This window comes from Colletotrichum godetiae, assembly GCF_030913485.1.
Source record: "Colletotrichum godetiae strain CBS 193.32 chromosome Unknown BDP55scaffold_4, whole genome shotgun sequence".
Classification (NCBI taxonomy): domain Eukaryota; kingdom Fungi; phylum Ascomycota; class Sordariomycetes; order Glomerellales; family Glomerellaceae; genus Colletotrichum; species Colletotrichum godetiae.
In genome coordinates this window covers 1,533,005-1,553,267 of record NW_026851252.1, presented here as the reverse complement: position 1 = coordinate 1,553,267, position 20,263 = coordinate 1,533,005, and the positions used below count along the sequence as shown (strand labels likewise).

The window sequence follows — 20,263 nt, the reverse complement described above, 5'->3', positions numbered from 1 at the left end:
CTAGCGTATACATTTAGTAGAGAAGAAGCTTTCGGGAACTACAAACAAGCTTTGGGGTCCGGAAGGGTTGGCTCTAGCGGACCGTGTCTAATGATTCGAGCAAGAACAGCCGCATCCCGGACTCATTTGGGGTATTATCGGACTCGATAATGGTCGCAGACTACGTGCTGCATAACATCATGGTTCATACCGGCCGCCTAGCATATTTTGATCAAAAGTCTAAAGAGCGGCTGCTGTCTTCCGCGTGTACTTGGCCACGTTCTGCAAAGCACTAGTGTAAACCTTTACCGGAGTCTTTAGAGCTAGCCCCAATTGTGTCATTGACCAGCAGATCCCGTGTGGGAGGAGTATGAATATGAGCATACAGACTTTATGGTCCTTGCAGGTAGATCTCGATAAACTAAAGCCTAAAAGCTAACAGAACATGTGACAAAGCGGAGTTAAAAGGGTGAAAGATGATTGGCGCGCTATTTCGAAACGTCCAATACCCCGGGGAGATAGTCTCCCCTCACACACGCACTAAACCTCCCGACGCGTCCAGATATTCAACCCGATCTTTTTGCCGCCTACCGCCGGAAGGCCGGCATGTAGCGTTCGAGCATCTCCGGTCCCGTCGGAATGGAGATTCCGCCAGAAGACAGCGCTACCGGCGACCGCTCGCACTGTCAGCTCTGTCTGGGCCGCGCAGTCAACCAGGTTGCACCACCGCTCATCCTCGACGCCCCAATCCACCGAAATCTTGGGGAATCGTGTCCCGCAGCTGGCGCACTCCACATCGAGGACGGCAAAGAAGGTAGTCTCCCTGTTTGTCGTCTGATTCCTAGCCGCGGGGTTCGCTGCCCAGTCGTAGTGATTCGTGTACTGCTGCCCCTCTAGGTACCGTGTCACTTGCAGGTCCTCCATCATGTCGAGGTCTACGTAGCCCTGAAACTCGGACGCACGGGACCTGATGCATTGGACGACAGGATCGTCCGAAGAGAGGTACGCCGTGGAACTGGTTCGTTCCTGCGCAGCAATGGATCGCCCGTCAGTGCTGATGGCGCGAGACCGCTGGAACCTAGGCTGGCTGTCTCTCGAGTCAGTCAGTAAGGTATACACCGAATTGTCTACAACGGGGAGAAGCTCTGACGTACGCAATCTGCAGCAGGTACTGGGACTCCTCCGGAGTGATAAAGTTCTCGATATGCTGAATGAGTGGATCATACGACAATGCCCGTACCGTATAGCGCGGGCGCGGGCAAGACTTGCCGAGTGGGATCTGGGGCTCCGCCTGGGACCGAGACTTTGCAGAAAGAACTGCCGCGAGGACGGCCGCAGTGAGGGACATGGACAAGAACTGTTTGAGAGCCATTGTGCGAAGAAGGGGGATGATGGAACGGGGCTGACTGGAAGAGGTTAGAGAAGAGTTTGTGGTAAGATGGGGAGTTGAAAAACGCTAAGACCAGGATCGCGGGCCCGACGGATATCCGCCTTATATGCCCGACGGAGAGGCTTCGCACGAGACTTGAGAGAGGAATCGACGATTCATGCCTGAAGATGTGTCCCTGGACAACGAAAAACTCTGAGAATCTTCAAAGGTTAGGTTGTTGATGATCTCGATCCCCGAGTATTCAAACTTCGTCAACTTGAAGTCCCCGAGAGGAGACGCAATCATCTCGGCTTTCTTCGTCGGCGGGCGGTAGTATAATGACTTTTGAAAAGGTTGACCGGATCACCGAGTCATACTGTTGGACCGGAGCTCTGTCGTGGACTTGGAAGTATGGCGCATCGCGAACAACAAGAGTGGCGACGCGTCGACGCTGTCACGAACAAGAAGTTCACGACAGGGCGTCGAGTGACGAATGCACCCGTATCCGTCGGACCGATTGTATTGTGAACGGAACGGCAACTTCAGTGATGAGTCGACAGTCAAGTTGGATGAAGGCAAAGAATATTTAAGGGTGCTTTTCGTCCCGGAAACAGCAAACATTCTCTTCACTCACTCATCAAGTCGAACACCTTCAAAGTCTTCCAAGCTTCTTCAACACCTTCTGTTTTCACCTTGCCTCCAACAATTTTCTTCACAACACACTCACCCCTCCACTTATAACTTCAAACGCCATCATGCATATGACAAAGGTCACCGCCATTCTTGCCTTCGCCGCAAGCCTTGCCGCCGCCGCCCCGGGCGCCAAGCTCGTCGCTCCGGAGAAGCGTCAGACCACCGAGTTTGGGCCGTACCCCGAAGATAGCTACCAGGGTAAGAGCTCAAAGCGTCAAACCACCGAGTTTGGTCCTTACCCTGAAGACAGCTACCAGGGCAAGGAGAACGGCAAGCGTCAGACGACCGAATTCGGTCCCTACCCTGAGGATAACTACCAGGGGAAGGAGAACCAAAGACGCCAGACGACCGAATTTGGTCCTTACCCCGAGGACAAGTACGAGGGCAAGACGAGGCGTCAGACCACAGAGTTTGGCCCGTACCCAGAGGACAACTACCAGGGCAAGGAAAACCATAAGCGCCAGACGACCGAATTTGGCCCCTACCCTGAAGACAAGTACGAGGGCAAGGCAAGGCGACAGACCACGGAGTTCGGTCCCTACCCCGAGGATAGCTACCAAGGCAAGAGCTCGAAGCGTCAGACCACCGAATTTGGGCCCTATCCCGAGGACAAGTATGAGAGCAGCAGCAGCATGAAGGAAAAGCGTCAGACCACAGAATTTGGTCCTTACCCGGAGGACAAGTACGACAACACCAACAATGTGAAAGAGAAGAAGCGCCAGACCACCGAGTTCGGCCCATACCCTGAGGACAAGTACGAGTCTACCAACTCCAAGCGCCAGACTACAGAGTTCGGCCCTTACCCGGAGGACAAGTACGAGAGCAACGATAAGAAGGAGTAGAGTAAGTTCTCACCATCGCCCTCTTCACCTCCTTGAGATACTCCAGTTAACGCAACGAACCAAAATTTGCAGCTTCTCATCACCTCCACGAGTTTAAGAGAACAGTCTAGAGTCAGAATGCTAAGCTCACAGTGACGACAGTCATGAGAAAGAGGGAAAGAAACTAGAAGAGAAAAAAAATAAAAGAAGTTTTGGGCGGGGGGGGGGGGGGGGGGTTCACGGAATACAACTTGAATCGTTTGGGGGAGCATGTCTTTGGATTACTCGTAGCTAGCTCGCAGCTATAGATTGAAACTCGTGTTGTGTCTTTTAAAAAGTTCTTCCTCGTGATATCAACCTCATGTCAACGTGATTCGGATCCTCATGTCGGTCAGTGTGATCTCATCACAGCTGGGACAGGAGCTGTGATGCCCCGTTGATCGTACTCATCTAGAATTAAATCACATGGTACATCAAGACTCAGACCAACAGACACTCGGTATGGATGCTAAATTCACAAATACACACACATGCCCAGCACCGGCCACATTTACGCAAGTCACAAGAGGCAAAGATCCAATATGGCATGTCAACAGCAAGTAGTATTGCTCTACTCTTCCACACGTCCGTGTCGTTCATTCCCAAAAACATGTACAAGAAGCATGCTTTTTATTCGCAGCCGAACCCACTTTCCATCTCCCGTCATCCAGTTCCCCTACTTCCATTCTCCAGACATCAGTGACATGACAATAAGAAGCGAAATTACATGATTTGTAGAGCTCTTGGTGACGTGGCAGCACCAGAGAAAGATTTCATGAGATGCGACGGCACGACGATTTGTCTCGCAGGACAAAGAACGCGCGGCCGAAGACGTAGTAGGTAAGAAAGCAACAAAATATCAAAATAAAAAACATTTGTGGTATCTTTCCGGCAAAGCATGCTGCGGTGCGGTAAAGACGTGTGCAAAGCAGCTATATCGGTAACGAAAAAACAAATCAGCTGTAGACCAGGGGGTATGATGTTTGGCAAAGACGAGCCTGTGCCAGGTAACGACCGTAAGAATGTGTTTTTCCCAAGGAACCAATACGCCGCCGCCTGGTCGTTCAGGCAGTCCAAGTGTTCCCATAAAGTCAGAGGAAAGTAGGGCACAACGAGAAGGTCCATTAAGCCTCCTCCATAATGCCGCCCTCTCCGCCACCCTCTTCGCGCCACTCACGACTCTTGCTCGTAAGCTTCTTCACACCCGCAACGCGACCAGACCACAAGGATTCAATCGGCGTGCGGAAGGTAAAGGCTCGTTGGGAGCTGATGACTCCGATTGCTTGGAGAACAGCCTTGCGGCTGTCGCGGCCAAAGACGGCAGGATGGCTGATCCATTCGAGACTGCTCTCGAGCTCGTGGTCCAGAGCGGCAACGGTGTTGGCATCGATACCGGCACCGAGACCGAGGCCATCATTGGACCGACTGCGCCCGATGCCAGTGGCCTGGTAGCCGTTAACGCCGGATGAGTTGGCTGATTGAGTGGGCGATGGTGTTTGTTTTCTGTCGGGGGTGATTGAGGGTGAGCCATCGTTCCCGGGGTGAGGGGTAGAAGGGAGGGATCTCGTTGGTGGTGCTGTCGGCGGAGGAATCGGAGGCAGACCGCCTTTTCCGAGACCCTTCAAAATAGATCTGGTCTCGTTGAGTAGTGTGTGCGCTCGGTCGTGCTGGCCGCGCGACACGAGGGTCAAGGCGCGAGTTAGCATATCCGACGTAAGCAGCTCCATGCGTCGCTGGACGATATGCGGGTGAGGGGGAATTGGAGGCGATCCTGCCCACGAGTTTTTGTTCTTCGCCAGGGCCGGGAGCATAGTGATGGCGAGCAGAGAAGGGCGGGGAAGGTGGGAGAGCGTGCCATCCCGGAGAATATCTCCCCATGTAAGGTCGGCCTGGATGAGAGGCACCTCCTCGACAGACGTAACCCGCTGGTCATCGCCGTCGCCAGCCCCACCGAGCGCCTCCAGACCGGAGACGATGTTGTCCCAAGGATCCTGAGGCAGTTGTTCCTGGGACGTATTGTCCGGCACAATGACAAGCTGCACCAAGACGTCGCGCTTGTCACCGAATCTAAGATCGCCGAGAGAGGCCTCAGCGTCGCGACCCGTGGCGCGCTTGGTAATCTGCAAGGCACCGCTGATCTTGTGGAACTTGGCCGGAGATCCCTCAGGCAGCTTCAGCTTGAGCTTGACGTTCTGGTGAGAGAGCGTCTGCATGGCGCCGAGGCAGCCGGCAAGGCACTCGCGGAGCATCATCCAGTCCTTGACGTAGGTGTAAGACGCCTTGGTGCGGGTAGAGAGCTCGATCATGGTATCGGGCTTGTGCGTCATGCCGAGGCCAAAGGAGTGAATGGTGATCTTGGCTGCTTCGGCCCTCGACACGACAAAGTCGACGCTGTCGGCATCCGAAGTAGAAGCGTCGCTGATGAGCATGATAGTTGCGATCGGGTTGTTGTACTTGCGCTGCATGAGTAGGTCCATGGCGACATTCGCACCCTCAACCACGTCGGCGCGGTGACTCTTTTGCCCAACGGGCTTGATGGAGCCCAGCACGTTGCCCCAGCCGGGCCACGCCTTGGTGGTCATGCCGACAATCGGCACGCCGCCGCCACCCGATCCAAACGTGACGAGGCCCATCCTATCCCTCTCACCAAGTGTGTTGACCATAAATTTGAGGGCATCGCGAACGAGGTTAATCTTGACACCTTGCATTGACGAAGAAATGGGGACTACCACGACCACATCGATAGGTACGTGGATGGAAGCCGGCATTGTCGGGCTCCTCTGGAAGTTGGTGTATTCGGTGGGCGCCGTTGTGGTGGACTTGGGGCCGCCCCAGGACGAGGCAATCGACGACACCCTCTGCTGTCGCGATCCACGCTGCCAGTCATCCTCGTCCGTCTCGGAAAATTCTCCTCGGTCGTACTCTGGGCTGCGGACCGGCGACGTCTCGACAGCGTTCAGGTCGAGTAGTGCTTGATGCCAAAGCTTGAGCTGATTGCGGTTCTCGAATCGAAGGTGGAACTGGGGTAGCTCCGCGACGGAAAGGTTTAATGTAAGAATGTTCTCATCAACTGCTGACCGGTTAGCGTCAAAGTCTCATTGAAATCAAGGGGCGAGTCTCACTGTTGCCCGTTTCCGAGACCTCGTTGAGGTGTTTCTTGATGAGAATGGATCCTTTCAGTGTGCAGCGGGTGGTCTTCTTGGGCATGCCGTTCTCGTCCCATTGCCCCGCGAGCGCTACCTTCTTCTCCTTTACGCAAATCAACATTTCAGCGAACAGGAAGCATTCCAGCTCCTGCCAGGATGCTTTGTCCTTGCCGACACGTAGCGTGCCATACAGCCGCAGTTTGCCGAATCTGGAGTGTGTCAGTTGTGTCATTGGCCGGCGGTGTGCAAGGAATGTGTGCCAAAATCTCACCTGCTGAAATCGAGCCCATGCCAGTTGTCCACCCGGTTTCTCAGATTCTCAGTTTGTTCCTCCAGCACTTCCCGAGACTCATAGGGATAGAAGCGAGGCGCACTTCGGGCCGGGGATGGCGGCCGCGCAAACGCCTCGTCGATTCGAGCATTCACCGCGGGCGGGCCTGGCGGGGCTGATCCAAGATCTTCGGGATCGGGCCGCCACTTGTTGTCGGGCACTTCCACCGTAATAAGGCAGGTCAAGGTCTGCTGCTGCCGAGACCTGTTGATGGTGGGGAACTCGGATCGAACTGTCACAGTCGGTGCTGGAATTGGATTCCTCGTAATCGCGCGGGGGCTGCCCGGCGTAGTTTCCATTGCCTGGACGTCATAATCGTGTCTACGCGGCGGGCCGCTTTGTGTGGTTTCTGGGTAGCCACCAGACGACGCGACGCCGGTGGCCTCGCTATCGCTGCGAGCGTGTCTTGAAGGGCCGTACCTCTCGGAAGTCGGCGGCTGGCTGCTCTCCCTGTCGCGTCCAGTGCTTCGGGGCGCGCTTTCACGGGTGTGGGTGCTGGCCATGTTTCGCTGGTTCGACTCGATGCTGGTGGGGCGCGGAGTGGGCGTTGGGTTGTCCCATGGCGTGGCCGTGGGCGTAGGGGTGTGATTTGACCTAGTGTCGGTTGATGAGACAGATCGAACGAGGTTGCTGATTTTTTCTGCAAAAGAGTTAGCCGTGTCTCAGGCGAGCAGGACATGCGAGTGCGCTTACCAATATCCAAGACATTGCCGCCCCGGCTAGTGTCGAGATGGAGCGGCGCATCGCACGAGGGGCAGTATTGCGACTCGAATTCGCGAATGAACTCGTAGAAGCACGCTTCGTGAGATACGTGCGAGCACGAGAATTGTAGTATGCGCTCTCCTCGCAGGGTGTGCTCCAGTGGCTCCTCACATACCGCGCATTCGCTTCCTACAAAGGTGCGCTCCCTCCTGTTGCGGCCGGCGCCGGATGCCATGTTGTTGGATGAGTAGCTGTCGCCTCTTCGATGCGCGCTATCTCCGGATCGAACTGACGCGTTGGAGCGCTGTCCTGTGCCGCGAGCTATTGAGACGTCTGTGTGTAGCTTGATTAGCAAGAGTAACTTTTTTAGAAAGATTGGACGTCAAAAGCAAAGTGATTAACAGTCGGTCATTCAGACGGAAAGTCAATTCGCGGCGCTCAAGCAGTCACAGGCCGGAGTCAAATTGGGAGCATACGTACTCTTTTCTGGGAAGGACGGCGCATCCGTCCAAGTGTTGTTTGTCCTTGTTGTGGTGGCGGTACCAGGACGGTAGGGGTCTTGTATGGCCTTGGGGCTCACAAGACCAAGATCGAGGAGGTGGTTAACCTGACTGTCTTTGGTGCTTGAAGATCCAAAGCCGAACCCTTTCGAACCCTTCCGAGACCGACTGAACATTAGGAAAGCGCCGCGTCCAAGACTGCGCAATCAGGTGAGGTCGGCAGCGGGGGGAGGCAAACGTGCCGTCGAAGGGTGAAGTGGTCGGCGGGTCGTTCGAATCGGAGTGCGCGAATCGTCAAATCGTGGAGCACCTCGTAATGTAGGAGAGGGCTGGGCGTGAAGTATATTTTAAGAATTGGAAAGGTGATATCAGAATAGGGACGGTATAGGCGATGAGGATCTGGGATCCACCCGTGTGACTGGTAATGCCAACAGGAAAGCGAACAAGAAGGCAGAGGTCGGTCCCGGGTATGTGGCTGTGGCGGGTTGTCACACAAGGACCTGGGAAGCCTGGCAGGGTGTTTCAAATGGTTGTATCAACAATGCTGGGTCGGATGGAAAGCAGGCTGAACATGCATGATTGCAGGGTGTCGAAAAATGATGGTGTGAGAGTTGGCGACGAAAGGACGGATAATCTGCAATCCAGAGAATGGCCAAAGGGGGAAGTAAGTTCGAGGACGTCGGAGTTCAGCAGGAATTGGGTTGCTGGGCAGATGCGTGTGTAGGTAGGGTAGATGCAGGTGCAGGTTTGCGGCAGGTTCGCGCGTCGTCGCAAGTTCAAGGTTCGACAGGTCCCGGTATGTTTTGGAGATGGCAGGAGGATGGCGTGGCTCTCCTATCCTCTTTTTTTTTTTCCCCTTTCGCTGGCGTCGGTGTGTGTGTGTGTGTGTGTGTGTGTGTGTGTGTGTGTGGGATGGGATGATGCGTCGTCTTGTCTCGGTCGCAACAAGAATTAGTCGACTGGTGTTGGAGACCTACTAGCCTACCCTTAGGTAAGATGAGAGAGTAAAAGTAGCGTCACGTTCCCCCCCTTTGGTAGCGGTCGTTGGTCTGCGCCGTTTGATTCAGGGCCGCAATTGGAAAAGACGGGCTTCCGCTTCCCTATCCGAGAATCAAGTCGACAAAGAAAGACGGTAGACGGGAGAGGTTTGGGTTTGTCTTGTCGGGAGCGCCCGCCAGCACGGTATACTGCGTCTGGCAAGGAGGGCGGAAAATGGGGAAGGGACGAAGTATATACCTTTGCAGTCACAGTCGAGAGAAGGAGAGTGTGTGTGTGTGCAAGACGTGACTGACGGGGAGGAAGAGGGACGTGGAAGGGGAAGAGAGAGAAAGTAGCAGAAGAGACGTCTCGCTGGTGGGGACCTCTGTACGTTTTCCCTTTTCTTTGTTCGGCTAAACCTGGACCTGGTACCTGTACCTGTACCTATACCTCCAGCCCTGGCAGTCCCCAGAGAGCAGCGCGAGATGGAGGCCCTGGGCCTACAGCGAGAGTCTAGAGACTGATAGAGCATGCGGTGCAGTGCATTGTACCATGTCATGTAGGTACGGTACCTAGCGTGGGTGGACTTGCAGATGGATGGATGGGAATTGCTCGTCCTGGACTCTTGGTGTGAGGTCGACGGCCTTTCTCAGGCACAAGGTCCGTGATGTACCTACGTACTCTGTAATAAGATCAGGGTAAACTACTTAAGAAGGCCGCGATGGTACATTGAGGGGCAGGGTTCCTGGGGCTAACAATTCGGCCTAGGTAGGTAGCTTCGACTGGGCCCCCCCTCCTCCTCGCTATTTACCGTAGAAACTCGAGCAACTCGAACTTGCGCTAGCCCGTGCCAGCCCTGCTAGCGGCCCACACTAAGCCCTTTCGAGGGATCAGTTTTATCCGATTATATAATCGACTAAACCGTATACGGAAAGCGGTAAGTGATTATTTTCCATTTTTTACTCCTACCTAACTACCCACTTCCACCGATTACATTACCAATTTGACCACCAATTATACTATCAATTATACCTCTAATTATACCTCCACCACGGGCCTCGTCAACGTACCCACGATACCCTCACAACGGGCCCTTACCGAGAAGGATTTAAATACGGCAAAAGTACCAATTATACCTCTAGCAACTAAACGCTATAGGCCTACTCCTACCCCCATCAAAGACCAGAAATATATACTGCAAAATAGCCCAATCAAGTACCGCCAGCACCACTATACCCACAATACTAAAGTTAATATCCTGATATTTTTAAAGCATCACTACGTAAAAAAGCTCGACAAAAAGTCGATTTGCCCCCTAAGGCTACGCCAGGGCAAAACCGAGCTCCTAAGGATATATAAACGTCCTATATACCAGGAAGCCGCAGATTAATTCAAAGTCCCTCAAAGCACGATTATCTCCTAATATTAAAACCATAAATTAATCATTAATCGGTCCTCTAACTATACTTATTACCCTTAATAGCTAGAGCTCGAAACAGCACTATATAATACCTTCTGTTAATAACGAAATAAAAAAAAGCTCGTTAATACTAGTTAGTTTAAAAGGACTATTAAGCAGATTTTCGCCTAGCAAAACCCGAACAGCAAATATCTTTTTATTTTTTCCCCCGGTTAGTTTTATAGCTTCTAAAATCATATAAAAATTACCTAACGTTAACTTACCAAATAGGTAATAAAGTTACCCACTAAGTACTTTAAAATTATTAATAGCTTTCTTTCTTTTATCTAACGAGTTAATTAAATAACCCTAGCTAAGGTAAAGCGGTTTAATATCAGAGATTTACTTAGAAGTCCAGCCCATCAATTTCCTAACTTATAAATTCTCAACCTTAATAAAACCCCAGTTCCTTTCAAATACCTAGACAGTTATATATACAATAACGTCGGGGCCAAAATTATAACTAGTAAGAGCGACCGTAGCGGTTAGGGCAAGCGGCAGGCCATATTAATACTCTATATCTTCATTAATAGCATACAATAAATTAAACTAAAAATAATATTCCATAATAAGCCCGTAAAGGAAGGGGGTTAATTATAAAAAAAAAGGGCCTATTATATACAAAAGGAGTAATAATTAAGTTCAACAAGACTACCTATAACAATAAGTACTTATTTAAAAAATAGATTAAAAAGGAATTAATAGCGCTAACTAAAGGAGATAAGTACCTATTAATAATAAATATCGCTTCTTTCTATAAAATAGATTCCATCCTTACACTATTACGTCAGCACCACATCACACCCTACCTCATACTACTAAGGACCACTTCTGTTACGGCCAGCTAGTCGTAGTGAGTATGTTTGCAGAAGTTAAGGCTGCGATACTAATAAACAGCGTGTCGTAGTCGTGGATAGCTTCCCTGAAGCTATGTCTGTAAGTCGTGAGGTAGGTAAGGCTTCGGTGATCAATCGTAGTCTTGTCAGAAGGGTTCTCAGTGAAGATAGCTGAAAGTGATCGCAAGATCTGATACTAAGTTGATTGCTGAAGAAGCTATGGAAAGTCTGTCCTTGAGCCCGGCTCAAGTCCATCCTATATACAAGTCCCGTATACTATCTGAACAGTTCCTTTGTGGTTGGGACCGATATCACGATGTCGGTCCTACAGGGGTGGACCGCCTTTGTCTCGTCGGTCCTGTCCATGGACCGCTTATCGTCCGTCGGTCCTTCTTATCATCACGTGACTTGTCCATAGTTCTTCCGACCCGAGAGGAGTCACCCTGAATCCGTTCCTCCGCATATATGGTGTGGTAGCCGCCGCAGGCCTTGTGGGGCGAGACCCTGGCCTCGTCATATGTGTTGGGTCGTAACATCAGCTCCTCCTCTCAAAGGTCTAGTCCTCTAGGCCTATAAGTAGGTCGTCCATTCCCAGGTTGGGGAATCGTCAAGTGTTTCGTCGAAATGTGCTGACACAATGTCAGGTCGAATTGAAAAATCGAATTCCAAAGCAAAGTCCAGAAAGACAGAGATAAAGGATCGTGAGCGCCTTGCTCTTTTAGAATTTATCGAAGCTCGTTCGGTTGTCGCCGATATGCCTTGCACTCGTTGTTTCCGTGCGAAGGTCCCGTGTCGGTTTGGTGAAGGTTCTTCTCGTTGTCGGACTTGTGTTGAGGCGAAGAAGTCTTGCGACGGGGTGTTGGTGGCTTCGACTCGTGAGTTCATTCGTCACCTTTTTTTGTATCTTCTAACGTTCTTTCGTAGTTCAAAAACTCAATGCCCAGCAGAGAGAATGGGATGAAAGGGAGGAGAAGGCGGGTGAGGAGCTATTGAAGCTTCATGAGGAGTTGGCCCGTCTTCAGTCGTTGATGGCTACTGCCGCTGGTCGTTTGTCCCGCATTCGGAAAACTCGGAGGTTGGTGCGTGAGCGTCAAGCCGAGACCTTTCGTCGTGGAATGCAAGAGATGGATGAATCTGACGCTCTGGAGTCCGCGTTGGATGCTCATGAGCGTGGAATGGTCGAGGAGTTGCAGTTTATGCAAGTTCCAAATGATGTGGACTGGTCTACTTTCGGGATTGGCGATGAGTTCTCGTCTTTGGGTCCGTTGGTGCAGTCTTCCGATAGTCCTCAAGGAGTTGCCGGGAGTTCTGGAGGTTCGTGATGGGTTCCCATGTATTTTCCTCGTGTCCGTAGTTTTTCCATTTGATCAGGAATTCTCGTGTTTCATTCCTGACCCTGTGGTCGATGATTCGTTCGACTTCGTATTCTGGTTCGTTTGGTTCCACGATGATGTGGTCTTCTGTGTGCGAACCCTTGGGTGCTGGTTCAAGAAGTGAAATGTGAAAGACTGGATGACACTTCATTGTGTCTGGGAGTCTCAATTTGTAATTGACGTTTGAGACTTTCTGAATGATTTCGAAAGGTCCAAGTTTTTTGTAGTCCAATTTGTCGCTTGGTCGTTTCGTTTTGATGTTGCGGCGAAGAAGATAGGCGCTATCTCCCTCTTCTAAGGTTGGTCCTCCAATCCTTGATCTATCCGCGTTTTTCTTCATACGTTGGCGCACGAACTCGAGATCCAAGGACGCTTTTTCTTGGATTTTCTTGAGTTTCGCCACGTCTGCTACTGCTTTCACAGCTTGTGGTCCTTGTCGTGCTTCTCCATACGCTGTTGGCTGGAATCCGTAGTTCAGGTAGAACGGAGATTCTCTTGTGCTTTCGCCAACTGCACTGTTGTATGCGAATTGGGCCATTGGTAACAATGTTACCCAATTGTTCTGATCGTAGTTCACATAACAACGGAGATATGTTTCGAGAATCTGATTGATTCTTTCTGTCTGACCATCGGTTTGCGGGTGGAAAGAGGTTGACAGTTTGTGATCTGTACCAAGTTGCGAGATCAGAGATCTCCAAAACTTTGAAGTAAACAGAGAGCCTCTGTCAGAGATGATCTCTTTCGGCCTGCCGTGGTTGGCAACAACGTTTTTGAGGAACGTGTACGCTAATTCCTCTGCGCTGCTGGATTCTTTGTAGGGTATGAAGTGGGCGAACTTGGTGAGTCGGTCGACTACAACCAAGATGCTGTCGTACCATACATTCGTGAGTGGTTCTTTGGACTTTGGTAATTTGACGATAAAGTCCCATGTAACCGATTGCCATGCTTCCGTGGGTGGTTGCAATGGTTGCAGCTCGCCATAAGGCTTGTGCGGGCTGTTCTTGCTTTTCTTGCAGATCGCGCAATCCTTGATTGCGTCTGCAACTTCAGCGCGTGTAGCGGATTTGTCATAGTGTTGTCGAATCCGTTTCCATGTTTTGGTAACTCCTTGGTGCCATGTGCGGGTGCACTATGAATTTCCATGATGAGCTCAGGGGTCATTCTTCCAGTCGGGCTGGTATTGATCTTTCTGGCTAGCATAAGAAGCTTCGTAGTTGGTACAAGGCTACCGTCCTTTTCTTGTTTGAGGATAACTTGTGTTTCCTCGGGGACCGTGACTTCGTGGTCAGGTCTTCTGCTGAGAGCGTCTGCTCTACTGTTTTCTGAACCTTTTCGATAGATGATTCGGAAGTTGTATTCCGATAGGAATTCGCTCCATCTGACTTGTCGCTTGTTCAGGTTCTTGTTCGTCGTGAAGTTTGCAAGATTCTTGTGGTCTGTATAGACTGTAACTTCATGTTTGGTTCCGGATAACTGTGGCCTCCATTCTCGAAATGCTTCGATAATGGCCATCAATTCCTTATCGTGTATTTGCCAGTTCAGCTCTGCTCCATGGAATGATTTGGAGTAGAAGCAGCATGGGTGAAGTTTTCCTTGCTCGTCTCGTTGTCCTAGGACAGCTCCCATGGCGAAGTCCGAGGCGTCGGTCTCGACTTCGAAAGGTTTCGGGGGTCCGGGATCATAGTTACTGGCTCGGAGACGACCATGTTCTTGACTTTGACAAACGCCTCTTCACACTTGGAGTCCCAGACGAATGGGTTATCCTTTCGTGTTAAGTTGTTGAGAGGTCTGACAATGTTGGCATAGTCTTTGAGGAATCGTCGATAGAAATTGACGAATCCTAAGAATCCTTGCACGTCCTTGACGTTCTGTGGTGTAGGCCAGTCCTTGACGGCTTCCACCTTTGAGGCTTGCATGTGAATTTGTCCTGGCGTAATAGTATATCCAAGGAAATCCACCTTCTGTACGTGGAACTCGCATTTGGTGGGTTCGGCGTATAGTTTGGCGTCCTGGAGTTTCTGAAATACCATGTGGACATGCTTTTTGTGTGTTTCGAGGTCGGGAGAGAAGATGAGGACGTCGTCGATATAGACGACAACAAAGATGTCAACGTACTCCCGGAGTACATGGTTGACCATTGTTTGAAAGGTTGCCGGCGCATTGGTGAGTCCGAAGGGCATAACGAGGTATTCGAAGAGTCCTCTGCGAGTTCGGAACGCCGTTTTCCATTCGTCTCCTTCTTTGATTCGAATTTGGTTGAATGCTTCCTTGAGGTCTATTGCAGTGAACCAACTGGCTCCGTGCAATAGGTCCCTGAGTTCAGTGATGAGGGGTAGAGGATAGCAATTCTTCTTCGTGATTTCGTTGAGTTTCCTGTAATCGATAACAGGTCTTGGTTTCTTTTTGCCTTTCTTTGGTACAAAGAATAGGGGTGCTCCTGCGGGAGAATTCGACGGTCGAATATGTCCCTTACCGAGTTTTTCGTCGATGTATTCGTTGAGGTATTCCTGTTCCTCTTGATTCATGGGGTATATTGGGAAGAACCCAGGTTGTGTTCCTTCCTTGAGTTCGATTTCCATATCCCAGCTGCTGTGTTCTGGTAATCCTGTTTCTTCAGGTTCCATGAACAGTCTTGTGTATTTCCGGTACTCCTTGGGTATAGTCTGGAGTCGTTGCGATCCCTGATCGTCGGTGCCCGGTGCGAAATTCCTGTGATTTTCTACTGCTTTGATGAAGGCTATATATCGTGTTCGTTTTTGTTTTTCAGGTGTCGCGATGAATTCGTTTGAACCCTTTCTTTTAGGTCGTTCAGTGACTGAATTTCCCCACTGAACTTGGCCAGTTGTCCAGTCTATCCATGGGTTGTATTTTCGTAACCACGAGATTCCTAGGATGACATCGATGTCTCCAATCTCCGTGATGTCGTATCGTAGTTGCTCTTGATGATTGTTGATAATTGTCGAGAGGTGTACGGTCTCTCGATGGACATATCCTTCATCGTAGCCAACTCTTTCTCCTTCTACGTTTTGTAGTCGGTATGGGTTATCTTTGCATACCCATGGTATGTCGAGTTCATTCACTATTCTTGGTGACATGTAACTTTCTTGTGCGCCGCTGTCGATTATAGCGCGCAGTCTTCGTCCACGTATGTCGAGTGGAACTAATAGGTGTGCGTCGTTGCGTTGTCTGGTTACGCATAGGAACTTGTCTTTGATGTTTGCCTCTCGTCGTTCCTTCGCGATTGGCTTTCTTAGTTTTTTGTCATTCTCTTCCTCAGTCGGTCTTCTTGTTCGACTAGTTCTTGTCGTTCTCTCCATGCTTGTGTCTTGTAGATGTAGTGGATCTGGCATTGGTCGTGTCTGCACTCGTGCCAGTCCATGTCCTGGTTGTGTTGGCAACTCATGGGAAAGCTTGGGTCTGGTCCGAAGGTCGCTCTGTCGGTTTTGTCAAAGTGGATGAGCATCCAGTTCGGCAATTGGTCGTCGACGTAGACGTCCTTGATGGGTTGGTTGTCGCGTCTTCGTGGGTAGAACTGATTGTCCTTCTTGGGTGATAGGTGCCAAAGGCATTTGTCGTCCAGGCACTCTGCCCAGAACAACTCCTTATGGAACACATCCTTGGTGTCGAGTAGAGAGTGATCCTTCTTGGTTCGGGGTGTCATTGACACTTTCTTGGGTTCCCTTGTTCCATAGAACTGTAGGGTTTGTTCGTCATCGAGCGGATCGATGTTTCTGTATCTTGGTTCATCGGAATCTTCTTCAGAGCTGGTATCGTCAATGCTAGGACAGGATCCTTGACTGGTTTCCGTCTGAGTATGTCGTCGTGCGACCTCATGAAATTCGTCTGAATCGTAAGGTGAGTCTTCGCCAAAGACGAAGCTGCTAGAACCAGCCTGTGGTTCTTCGTTGATTCGGAAGTCGATTCTTCCTTCAACTTCTTCGAAGTCAAGGTCTGGTCTCTTGATGACTTCGATTCTGTCTTCGCGTGATAGGTCTTCGAGTTGTTCTTTGACCTTGCGAATGAGTTTTTTGTTTCCGTCTTCTCGTCTCATCATGCAGATGGACTTGGTTGGGATTTCTTCCTTTCTTGCTACCGCTAGGGTCTTGACTGGTGGTGGTGTGGTGTCGTATCCTGATCGACCTTTGTTCTTAGGTTTCTTAGGGTACCATCCTGTTTGTTCCTTGCTGTCTTGGTGCGTGAGACAGCTGTCGTCGTAGCAGGCTGTCCACGATAGTTGTACATGAGGAACCTCTTTGATCGCGAGATTGGCTCGTTTTTCCGGAACAGGTTGGTGTTGGATACGCTTAGGTTGTCGGCAGTCTCTTGCCATGTGTCCGGCTTTGTCGCAGTTGTAGCATTTGAATTCCTTCTTCTGGTGGGGTTGCTCTTTCTTAGCAACACTGAGATCCATAGGTCCGCTGTGATATCCGCTTGCGGTGGTTGTTGGTCTGTACTTGCGTCCAACATTGGGTTTGGGTCGATTGCCCCAAATGTTCTGTCCTTTACGTTCAAGGCGTCGTTCGTAGAGTCGGTTGTCGATCTTGACCGTCATGTCGATGTATTCATGGAGTTCGTCCGGTCGGTCCTGTCGGGAGAGTTCGTCTTTGACTTCCTCTTTCAAGCCGCGATAGAAGGCTGCCATGAGTGCATCGTTACCCCAATCAAGTTTGGAGGTAGTCTGTCGGAATTCCGAAGCATACTTGCTGGCTGAGGCTTTTTGAGTGAGAGTCATGAGTTTCCGTTCGGCGATTCGTTCTTCATCGGGGTTGCCGAAGGTTTCCTTGAGTCTCTTCTCGAACTCTTCGTAGTCGTCAAAGATCTTCTTCGTATCGTCATCCTGGAGTTTGCGTTCGTTCTCCAGGTGGTCTCTCATAGAAGGTTCGAACCAGGCGAGGGCATCCTTCTTAAGGAATGAAGCTGCGTAGTGAACCTTATCTGCTTCAGTAGAGAAGGAGGTTCCGTAGTAGCGCATGTAGGCCCTGGTTCGTGTGAGAAATCCTTGAAGGGTGTCCGGGGACCCGTCATAGGGTTCCGGTTCAGGGTACTTGGCTCTAGGCACAGAAGGAGGTCGTGGTGCCAAGAGTTGAGCATGAAGCTGCTCGTTCTCACTCTTGAGAGTGAGTATCATGTCGTGTAACTGCTGAATGGTTGGCGCAGCTGCCTTCGCGGGCTGCGTGGTGCCGCTGCTGCTGACGGTCGACATGTTCGTACTGTTTGGTTAGTTTTTCGTAGAGTGAACTTACTGAACAGGAGCAATCAAAGTGTTACGGCCAGCTAGTCGTAGTGAGTATGTTTGCAGAAGTTAAGGCTGCGATACTAATAAACAGCGTGTCGTAGTCGTGGATAGCTTCCCTGAAGCTATGTCTGTAAGTCGTGAGGTAGGTAAGGCTTCGGTGATCAATCGTAGTCTTGTCAGAAGGGTTCTCAGTGAAGATAGCTGAAAGTGATCGCAAGATCTGATACTAAGTTGATTGCTGAAGAAGCTATGGAAAGTCTGTCCTTGAGCCCGGCTCAAGTCCATCCTATATACAAGTCCCGTATACTATCTGAACAGTTCCTTTGTGGTTGGGACCGATATCACGATGTCGGTCCTACAGGGGTGGACCGCCTTTGTCTCGTCGGTCCTGTCCATGGACCGCTTATCGTCCGTCGGTCCTTCTTATCATCACGTGACTTGTCCATAGTTCTTCCGACCCGAGAGGAGTCACCCTGAATCCGTTCCTCCGCATATATGGTGTGGTAGCCGCCGCAGGCCTTGTGGGGCGAGACCCTGGCCTCGTCATATGTGTTGGGTCGTAACAACTTCCCTCCTCTAACCTCTCAATACCGCAGTCAATAAGCCCTTCAAATAATAGCTTTCAGAAATAACCGACGCTTATATACTCAACGAAGAAGAAAAAGCGCTAAATAAGCAAGAAGAGCTTAAGTAGGAGACGGGTATAAAGAGAATAATAGTCACCAAAATAGTCAAAACGGTAGCCGCTAAATTAGCCCACAAAAAGGGCTTAATAGTTAGCTAGGCCTTCCTATAATACGGAATATTTATTTAGCCCGATAATAGCCAGGTCAACAAAATCCAGATCAAAGATATACCCGCCAAAGCCATCGATTACACTAGGTAGGAGCTCTTCGACATAAAAGCCCACATTAAGCAGGAGACGCTACAAAAAGAGATTCTAAACTTCGCTATTTTAAACAACGGGTTAAAATACATTTTTATAGTAAAGGAAGTCCGTAATAGTATTAATAGGCAGTTCGTCGACCCGACAATCTAACCGCCGTATAAATAAGGGCCTATTAGAGGCAATAGGCCAGGGGACAGTTAGGGGCTCGGTTACTTATATATAACTACTTCTAATTAATACTTTTGCCCTTTTTACTAATTCGATAAAAAAAGCTTAAAACTAACAAAAAAGCTAAAATAATTATTAAATTATATTAATTATAGGTCCGGCCTCGACGGTAAGCTCTCATTAGTCAGATCGATCAAAATGTTAACCTATGCCAAAAATAGGTGGCGGCCGTATTTAACCACTTTAGGCAGTATTACGATTCTGCCAAAGCGCTAGCAGGGCTAGCACGGGCTAGCGCAAGTTCGAGTTGCTCGAGTTTCTACGGTACTCTCTTTTCTGACTCCTATCTCAAGTTCCCAACGTGTAGGTTGCCCCCCCTGGGAAACGGATATTGGGGGGAGAGCTATTCGAAAGGAGCTGGTACGTGCCCCAATTGCCCCAATTGCCCCAATCCACTCTTCTAGAATGGCCAAGTCCACGTTGTCGTTGTTGCAAATTGGGCTTGTTTGTTTGCTCGGCGGAACAGAAGCGGGAGATGTGGTGGGGGAGTCATGCAGGCGCTGCGCAAAACATACATGTACGGATAGAGACCAGTGGCCAGCTCAGACCGTGTGAAGGCGACGACGGTTTTGCGGCTTTTGCCTCTGCCGTGCAGCATGTACGCGCGGGCTTTTGGAGCCATGTACGCCATACGCCCAGATAACGGCCTTGCGCAATGAGAACAGACTCTCGAGACTCACATAGCTCGTGGGGCCGACGTATGTAGCTGAAGCCCAGGTTCGGATGGATCTCGTCTTGCTGTTGGCAATTGCCATTGGACCCCGTCTCATTGATTTCGTAAGAGTACGGATACACTGCAGATGGCCCAGATCCGTCGAGACGGTCGTGGTGGTTCCAGGGGGAGATGACCGATCCAATCCAATCTGCACAAGGCAGACAGATGGTGTCCGTCACGGAGAATAAAAAAAAATTAGGAGGCGTTGGCACATTGCGGTGACTTGTCAAAAACTAGTGATGCCACGCTCAGAGCTGGACTGGGCGGCAGCCGGCAATCCGTAAAGCAAGCCAATATCTTATTTCCTGGCACTAAAGTGGTCATATCTCTTCGGCTTGGTGGCAATTAAACGCGCCAGAAGGGATCAATAGGGGATATGCCGACCTTGGGGTGAATATCAATGCGGATGCCGTGGTAAAGACATTGATCGCCTTGATGAAGACAGACAATACAAAAATCGGGGCCCCGCTCTCAAAGACTTTTTTTTATTAGATTTTCGTCTGGCCAACCTCGCCTCCCACGATGCTCCTGCACCATCATCATTTTCGCTGTTGGCCGATGCTGTGCCTGCCCTCGGTCAGTGCTGTGTTATGCATTGCAAAGTTGATTGACAGCCAAACCAAACGGGGCAGATCGACTTTCCCATATGGGCATGGCGGTGATGCACTTTTCGCCTCCTTGGTTCTTTTTCCCTCGCCATCTTGCACGTCAGCCTCTTTCTGTTTTTTCCTTTTTGGATGCGGCCTGTCAAGTTCATTTCTGGTTATCGACCGTGTCAACCCTGCAGAGGGAAAGAGAGAGACAGAGTTTGGCGAGAGATCCGTGCGTTATACTATCAGACCCCGGGTCGGATACGAAAATCTACCCCGTCTTCCCATGGGCACTCCACGCTAGACGCGGTATACATCTGGTATCCTTGCCGTCTTCCAACGGTACATGACCCTGCGCGGGTTGTCCGTCGAGCTGTGC

At 50.4% G+C, this 20,263-nt stretch overlaps 5 protein-coding genes across 5 annotated transcripts; 1 reads left to right on the top strand and 4 right to left on the bottom strand.

Annotated features, from left to right (window-relative positions):
• Window positions 1–519: 519 nt before the first annotated feature.
• BDP55DRAFT_700961 (2OG-Fe(II) oxygenase) lies at window positions 520–1,648 on the bottom strand (the record flags this gene model as incomplete). Its single annotated transcript, XM_060577915.1, has 2 exons — window positions 1,134–1,648; window positions 520–1,066 (listed from the first exon to the last, which is right to left on the bottom strand). The coding sequence occupies exons 1-2, from the start codon at window positions 1,349–1,351 to the stop codon at window positions 520–522; spliced, it is 765 nt and encodes a 254-aa protein (XP_060435294.1). The 5' UTR covers window positions 1,352–1,648.
• Window positions 1,649–2,103: 455 nt separating this feature from the next.
• BDP55DRAFT_573446 (uncharacterized protein) lies at window positions 2,104–3,063 on the top strand (the record flags this gene model as incomplete). Its single annotated transcript, XM_060570753.1, has 2 exons — window positions 2,104–2,884; window positions 2,956–3,063. The coding sequence occupies one exon, from the start codon at window positions 2,104–2,106 to the stop codon at window positions 2,881–2,883; it is 780 nt and encodes a 259-aa protein (XP_060435293.1). The 3' UTR covers window position 2,884; window positions 2,956–3,063.
• A 91-nt stretch (window positions 3,064–3,154) lies between these two features.
• BDP55DRAFT_647505 (uncharacterized protein) lies at window positions 3,155–3,558 on the bottom strand. The gene has a single exon (XM_060573781.1). The coding sequence runs from the start codon at window positions 3,511–3,513 to the stop codon at window positions 3,343–3,345; it is 171 nt and encodes a 56-aa protein (XP_060435292.1). The 5' UTR covers window positions 3,514–3,558; the 3' UTR covers window positions 3,155–3,342.
• Window positions 3,559–4,025: 467 nt separating this feature from the next.
• BDP55DRAFT_542282 (von Willebrand factor type A domain-containing protein) lies at window positions 4,026–7,315 on the bottom strand (the record flags this gene model as incomplete). Its single annotated transcript, XM_060568301.1, has 4 exons — window positions 4,026–5,971; window positions 6,024–6,256; window positions 6,319–7,018; window positions 7,072–7,315. 4 exons carry the CDS (start codon window positions 7,313–7,315, stop codon window positions 4,026–4,028), a joined length of 3,123 nt encoding a protein of 1,040 aa, XP_060435291.1.
• Window positions 7,316–7,409: 94 nt separating this feature from the next.
• Window positions 7,410–7,880, bottom strand: BDP55DRAFT_268840 (uncharacterized protein). Its single transcript, XM_060566403.1, has one exon. The coding sequence runs from the start codon at window positions 7,754–7,756 to the stop codon at window positions 7,505–7,507; it is 252 nt and encodes an 83-aa protein (XP_060435290.1). The 5' UTR covers window positions 7,757–7,880; the 3' UTR covers window positions 7,410–7,504.
• Between the last annotated feature and the right edge of the window lie 12,383 nt (window positions 7,881–20,263).

Excerpts from the sequence above, each read along its gene's own strand:
- BDP55DRAFT_268840 (XM_060566403.1), bottom strand. The coding sequence starts at position 7,756 with ATGTTCAGTCGGTCTCGGAAGGGTTCGAAAGGGTTCGGCTTTGGATCT.
- BDP55DRAFT_647505 (XM_060573781.1), bottom strand. The coding sequence starts at position 3,513 with ATGTTTTTGGGAATGAACGACACGGACGTGTGGAAGAGTAGAGCAATA.